Genomic DNA, 7073 nt, shown 5'->3' with positions numbered 1-7073 from the left:
CATGCTCTGTTTAGGTCTGTTGTCTCTTTGTGCGGCATAAAGTTCAGTTTGTCATGTGAAAGAGAGAAGGGTGCGCTCTGTGTGTGTGTGTGTGTGGAAAGAGTGATGGGGAGGGGGACACATTTGCAGGATCAGAGGAGATCACACATTTATGCAGCCTTCTTCTTCTATTTTTAATCAGCCCAGTTTGATGTCTATTCTTGAGCCACTCCCTAATAGTTAGTGAGAAAATGAGTCTTCCTTTCTGGAACAGTGTCTCTTGGCTCCAGGCAGCGTGATGATGGTGACACAAAGGATCTTCTGTGTCACTTACTTGGCTGTGATGCAGCAGAGTGGAGCGGCACCACACACAGGCTGCATGGAGTCAGACTCTCCTCCACCCATCTGGTTTGGAGGGGGTGCTGCGCTGTGCCCTCATGTTCTCTTGTTTTGGAACAACCAGGGGAGGATGGAAGCATGTAGATTACAGAGTCCATACAGATGTTATATTGTAAAAATACTCTAATTATATCAATTATTAGTTTAGCCATATGGACTTTCAGCTGCTCTGTATCCCTGAACAATACATTGCATTGTTTGCTAGCTAGCTATGAACAATTTTTTTTGTCAACACTGCTTGCTAGCAACCTAAAAGTTTAACAAAACATTAGGCTGCAGTGTTTCCTAGCTCACTAAAAAGTAAACAAAACATTACATTTTTTGCTAGCTCACTAAAAAGTTAAACCATTACAGTGTTGCTAGCTAGCTAAAAAGTAAACAAGACAATACATTATTTTGATGCTCGTAAGCTATAACGTTAACACAACATTATATCATTTTTAGCTAGCAATAAAGTTAATAAATGTTAGGCAGCTTTGCTTGCTAACTAGTTAAAAAGTTATCAAAACACTGGGCTGCAGTGTTTGCTTCCTACCTAAAAAGTTAACAAAACATTACACTGTTTGGTAGTTAGTTAAAAAGTAAACAAAATGTTACATTTTTTGTTTTGTTAACAAATGTTTGGCAAATTGTTTGATAGCTAGCTAAAAAGTTGATAAAACATTACATTGTTTGCTAGTTAGCGGAAAAGTCAGTTTGCCTAGTTAGCCTACTCATGATTATCAGGGGTGGAAGTAACAAACATTAACTGATAAAATGAATGAAAACATGCAAATTGAAAAACAGAGGTGTAAAAATGGATGTGAAAATTAAAAGATGCAGTGACAAATTGTCAAGTGGTGTCACTAATTTAAAGCTCATTTGCTTAAAACAATTCTGACACAATGCTAACAAGAGCCATGTTTCATGATTTTTCTCATCTTACATTTATCATACATATCATTCATTGCTATTTATCATTTAAGGAAAGTGGGCTCAAAGATGGGAGCAGTAACAACCAGGGAGGATGGAAATGAGTAGATTATGGAGTCCATGCAGATGTTTCAAAAAGACAAAACATCCACACTGTATTAACCTGAGTGTTAAAGCAGTGCACTGTGTGGCCTGTTCAGCTATTTATCAGGCCTGTGTGGGTCTTACTGCAGATTTTCCACACAGGTAAGCGGTATTTCCACTAATAGCACCATCTGTTGGCAGAAAATGCCCCCATTCTGTCTTGATGCATGCAGCATACAGTACAGTACACACCAGTAATGAATGTTTATGGTCACCTAAATCAACTGTAACGTGTAAATGATAACAGATTAGAGACACCACTGCTTCACTGTGGGCTGTCCTCATTTTACTATGAGCCTCCCTGTATTCCCCTGTAGTGCTAGCCTAATTAGCCAACCACAAGAAGACTCTAACTACATTATTTTAATTATTTTTGGTTAACATTTAACACCAGAGAGACTGCAAAATAGATTTGACTGCGAGTTACTGTATGGGTGGGTGAAATGTTGACACAGGATAGTGGAGCTCCCCTTTAATCTCCCCAATAACCCCTCTGGGTCCTGTCCCTGCCACACTGGGGGGACATGGACTTAATACCAGCTGTGAGTCAAATTAATTAGCTGAACACATCCTGGTCAGAGCCAGCGGAGACCTCAATAGTGGGCTGATTGTGATTGTAGCAGTCCAGTTGCCCCAGGCACAAATGAGAGGGCAGAGGAGGGCCACAGGGAGTGATTGTCTTCTATGATCCACTGTAGTAATTTATAGTAGCTGTAAAAGGGAAAAAAAAAGCCAATTAATCTCACTCTATTCCTCTTGTGATAGGTTGTATCATCAACCAAGGCCTACAGGGATCCAGGGGTCAGATTGTTAAACTATGATTCAGCCGGATTTGAGCCAACCACACCTCCGTCTTTCTCCATCATGTACACTTTTCAAACATTTCACAATCACAGCTGGATATTGGTTAATAATGAATCTGTTATGGGACAGGAAGGGCTTTGTTCCAAGTGGCGTTTGTACATAAATGTAAGCAGAAGAAAAATATGTTTTTGCTCCCATTTCTCATGAGTTGAAGTAAAAGACGACTGTATATTCACACAAAATGTTTAATTCTCTCAAACTGTGTTCACAAATATATTAAAATCTCTGTTAGTGCGCATTTCTCCTTTGCCAAGATAATCCATCCACCTGACAGACGTAGCATATAGAGCTGCTGATTCAACAACAGGATTATTGCATAGGCATGTCTTGGACTGGCCACAATAAAAGACCACTGTGCAGTTTGATCTTGTTTAATCATCATTTTTAATCAGCATCTCTATTTGCTACACCTGTCAGGTGGATGGATCATCTCAGCAAAGGAGAAGTGCTACCTAACACAGATTTGTATGAAATCTGTGAACGAAATTTGGAAGAAATACACGTTTTGTGTGCACAGGAAAAATCTGAAATCTTTCACTTCAACTCACGTAAAAGTGGAGCAAAATCAAAAGCGCAGTGTTTATATGTTTGTAGGGTGTTTTCAAATGAGAAACAGCTGATAATGTTGTCTTTAAATGGCAATTTAGTGTAAAAAGCCAAGGCATTTGCTGAAAATTGGATTATAATGAGATTCTTGTGTCTGTTTAAATACAAAAGTCTAACCATTAAATTCAGGAATATTCATGGGTCTGAGGCACGGTGCCATCACAGATGTTCATGCCTCACAGTATCAGCAAATTTCAGGGAAGCAGGTTAGCTCTGCACTCCTGGATCCCAACAGATTAGGATGAGCAAGAGAGGCATTTTATTATTAATGCATAATGAAAACTGGTTCATTGTTCCATCTATGAAGTGATGTGATTATTTAATGGGACCTTCAGTGTGAACCCCACCCTGTCAACTTCAGCATTAACATTTTTATTTGGTCTGAGCGCCGGAGGCCACCCTGCTCATTACACTACAGCTCCTCTGTGTAAACAGAGAGCAGCATGAAAGGCTGTGAGGGGCCCCTGCATGCCTGTGGGAGTATGGGGCGTACTTCATGGTTTATGCTTGAAAAAGAGCCGTAATCTTCCAGCTAATCTGGGGCTTGGAGTGGAATTCCCCTCGCATGGAGGGCAAAAGCTTTCAGGAGAGCTGGCATATGCTATGTTAGCTTCTGTTTTAAAAACTGGGTAATCTACATAAAAATAAACATATGGATTGAGAATTTTAGTCCTGATTTGTTTTCCCACCTGTCAATGCAGTGAGTTCTAATAATGCAGTAACAACACTGGCCTCAGTGAATCAATATTTATTTCTGAGATAACGGCTTCAGATTAATAATCTGACAAGTTACTAAACATTTACACATAGTTTGATACCTTTTTGTTTTTTGGATTTTTAACAACTATTGCCCCCTAGTGCTCAAAATGGGCAATGACTGAATTTGCATTTAGCATTAACAATTAGAAATAATTCTGTAAATTACAGTGAAAACACCTGTGACAGGAGCATATGACTGACAGCAGGGGCTGATTTCTATAGAACCCAACCTCAACAATTTCAACATGTGTATTTTCCTACCTACAGAACTCAAACTGGGTCCTGACTGGGATCATTTTAAACTCAAACTGAAGCAGTTTTTGAAGACAGATCAGTTGCTGGTTTATTTTGTTATAGCTGGTCTTGCATTGTTCTCTGTATTTTCTTGTTGAGTTATGAGTTATATTTGCATTGCAAATATTGATAGTTGATTTTGTGTTTTGTACTGTCTCTTGTGTATCTGCTGCTGGCCCATCGAGAGATGAGTACAGCAAATTAGTTTAGGCTATGGATGCTGTGATGTGTGGCATTGGTTTATGCTACATAATTGTCCCTCTACATACAAACATTAAAATGTGATTGTGCATACTATCCTTATGTAATGACCTACTACACTGCATGTTTAATCATGTACAGGACAAAAAAGTGCCATGCTAAAGAGCTAAAGCACAGTCAGTCTCATCTTTGTAGTTTCTTGCTATAAACTCTGCATTAACACTGTGTTTTGCACGAAAAACATTTGCAAGGCTGCTCTTCAATCTCTGCACAAACACCATTTTTAGTCCTCTCTTTAGTCTCAGTTTGTGACCTCTCAGGCTTAAGCAACTCATTTTATTAAAGATAAGCAGTCTGTCATGTCTGTGCTTGCACACGTCTGCCATCTACCTTCACAGTCCCACAATTACACAGACAATGACACTGATGATGTCATCTAAACTTGATTTATGGTGTGTGAAAAAATAATTTTCACAATGAGCTCAATCCCTACAGCGCACTCATCAGGACAGTGTTAAATGATACATCAGAAAATAGTTTTCTTAAAAAATGTTTTTAAAAATGTGCAGGATCAAAGGTACACTGAATATTCCACACAGGCCAGTAGAGACCATAAACTGTCTCTTTCACAATCTCATTTTCATGATTACTGTACACACAACTGTCACCACACAAACTCAGACTTTTCTTCGGATGTGCAGGATGCGGATGTCTGGACTACTGAACTCTGGGTCTTGCTTCTCTGAAGGGATCTCTTCACAGCTGAAGTTTTGTTGCAGCAACTACAGGGTAACACAAAATACAACAATGACTCACTGAGAGGTGATGCCAAATATATATTTTATGTATTTTAATACATATTTTGTTGATGTTGGAGGCCCCAGTGGATAAGACAGAGAATACAGAAATAGCTGATCTTCTTGCATATGGTCTTGTTTTTTTATGAAAGTAATGTAGAAGCATCAGTATTAAATTGAGATTGTTTCATAACCAGTTAAAATCACCTTGTAGTCACTTTAAAATGGAACCGTGGAACACACAGTTGGGTCTCACCTCAAAAAACTGCCTTTCCACTTTTGGGTTGATGCCCTCGGTTCGTTGCTCATAGCAGCAAATAATGCAGGTCTCTGGTCCAGAGAGCAACTTCAAGCTCTCCACCAGTGGAACAACAGACTGTGTAAAAGAAACGATAAGTGACAAAGAGAAATACAATAATACCAGGGATGTAACAATACCAAAAACTAATGGTATGATATTGCCATGATGAATTATTGATATTAAAAAATAAAGAGAAGTAACAACTTAAAAAAAAGGCCTTTATAAAATAATAAATCAGATATGTATAGCATTTTTTTGTTTATATAAAATTCAGTTTTCCTTTTAACTAATAGTGCTTCTGCTTTCTTTATTTAATGAAATAAAAATAAAAGTAGCCAGTCACGACCTCAGCGTGTGCAAAGAACTGTCATGAATTGTCTTGGGCAATGAGTGTTTGAATTTTGAACAACGGCAAAACAAAAGCAATGCAGCGGTCAGTAGTAGTTATTTTATAGAATAAAATAAAAAAATAATAAAATAAAATAATTAGCCATGTAATATCATGGTAGATACTGTCACAGTCCAGTGTAGTATTGATATTTTTTTTTATTGTGATATTGCAATATTAAATATATTATTTAATCTCTGAGTGATTCATTTCAAGTTTGTTTTGTTTTACTGTGATGGTGATATAATGCAATTTTGCCCAGGTTTAGAGTTAATAAATAAAAATATAAGGTCTAGTAAACTACCTGCTCATAATATATGCAATCTGCCATAAGGACATAATGTGGGGGAGGCATGAACTCAGACACATCTTCACCCCTGTAAGGAGAGTAGAAATCAAAAAGTTAGCAATTGGACAAATATTATAACATTTTGAACATGCAGCTTGGATACATGACTACAATATGGTTTCATAGACTATATAAAATAGAAATACATGTACAAACCATTTCAGTACCTTGGCAGTAATTGATCCAGTACTGATGAGAGCCTGGTTTTCCTGGATGTTCACCTTCAGGAGGGTCTGCAAATCCTCCAGGTCTGTCACAGTAACCTGCGCTCTGCGGGATGTAAAACACAATAATAACTAGTTTTGGCTTTGATTTTAATTTAAAGTAAGAAATTCACTGGACATCAAGGCGGTTGTCGTAACACTGCAACCCACGTGGACAAGCTAGTAGTTCAACTGGAATACGCTGGTGATAGAAGTACATATATGAATATTTACATGACAAACTAACCAGCTGTCATCTCACCCCAGTGTTGCTGCCATCAAACCAACGACTCCTGTCCCGGCTCCTAACTCCAGCACCCTCCTGCCAGCCCACCGGTTCACTCCGGAGGACGGATCATGAAACTGTTTCGTCTCTAAATATTTAGCTAAAACTATGGCTGCATCCCAAACGACACAGCCAACGTCTCCCAAGTAGCACTGCTTCAGTTTCAAAGAACTACCGTCGTTCTTCTCAATTTTTCTCATAAAATAATGACCATCATCGGCGTCAGCCGCCATGATGACCGCGACAGGAAGTGATAGAAGACTTCCGGTTTGACTTTTCCAGCGTAAAATACACTAGAGAACAAAATTAGAGAGCAAATAGTAAAGAGTACAGCTATTCGTTATGAAGAATACTGTCTGTGATAATAAATATTAACATAAAAGTCATGGCAGACATTTAGTTGCACTGTACAACAGATTTTAGATAAAGTGATACAGTTTTTTAAAATTTATTTTTATGTTATTTTATATGGCAGTTAGACCCCTGAGACAACCCCATTCACTGGTCTGACGTTGCATTATAGGGACATTTAGCTGTTCTTTTTCTAAGGTGTATAATGCCATCATCCACGGCAAGGGTGCATAGACACTC

The 7073-nt window shown here is 38.3% G+C and overlaps 1 protein-coding gene across 1 annotated transcript; it reads right to left on the bottom strand.

Moving 5' to 3' along the window:
- Positions 1-4692: 4692 nt before the first annotated feature.
- On the bottom strand, positions 4693-6751 carry vcpkmt (valosin containing protein lysine (K) methyltransferase). The gene is given in 6 exon segments (XM_084742407.1): positions 4693-4841; positions 4843-4940; positions 5212-5331; positions 5949-6021; positions 6150-6263; positions 6459-6751. Coding segments are annotated over 6 exon segments (681 nt in total). The 5' UTR covers positions 6716-6751; the 3' UTR covers positions 4693-4822.
- Between the last annotated feature and the right edge of the window lie 322 nt (positions 6752-7073).

This window comes from Lutjanus erythropterus, chromosome 18 (genome assembly GCF_056507025.1).
Source record: "Lutjanus erythropterus isolate fLutEry1 chromosome 18, fLutEry1.hap2, whole genome shotgun sequence".
Taxonomy (NCBI): Eukaryota; Metazoa; Chordata; class Actinopteri; order Lutjaniformes; family Lutjanidae; genus Lutjanus; species Lutjanus erythropterus.
The sequence above is the reverse complement of the archived record's forward strand: the minus strand, read 5'-3'. Positions and strand labels throughout refer to the sequence as shown.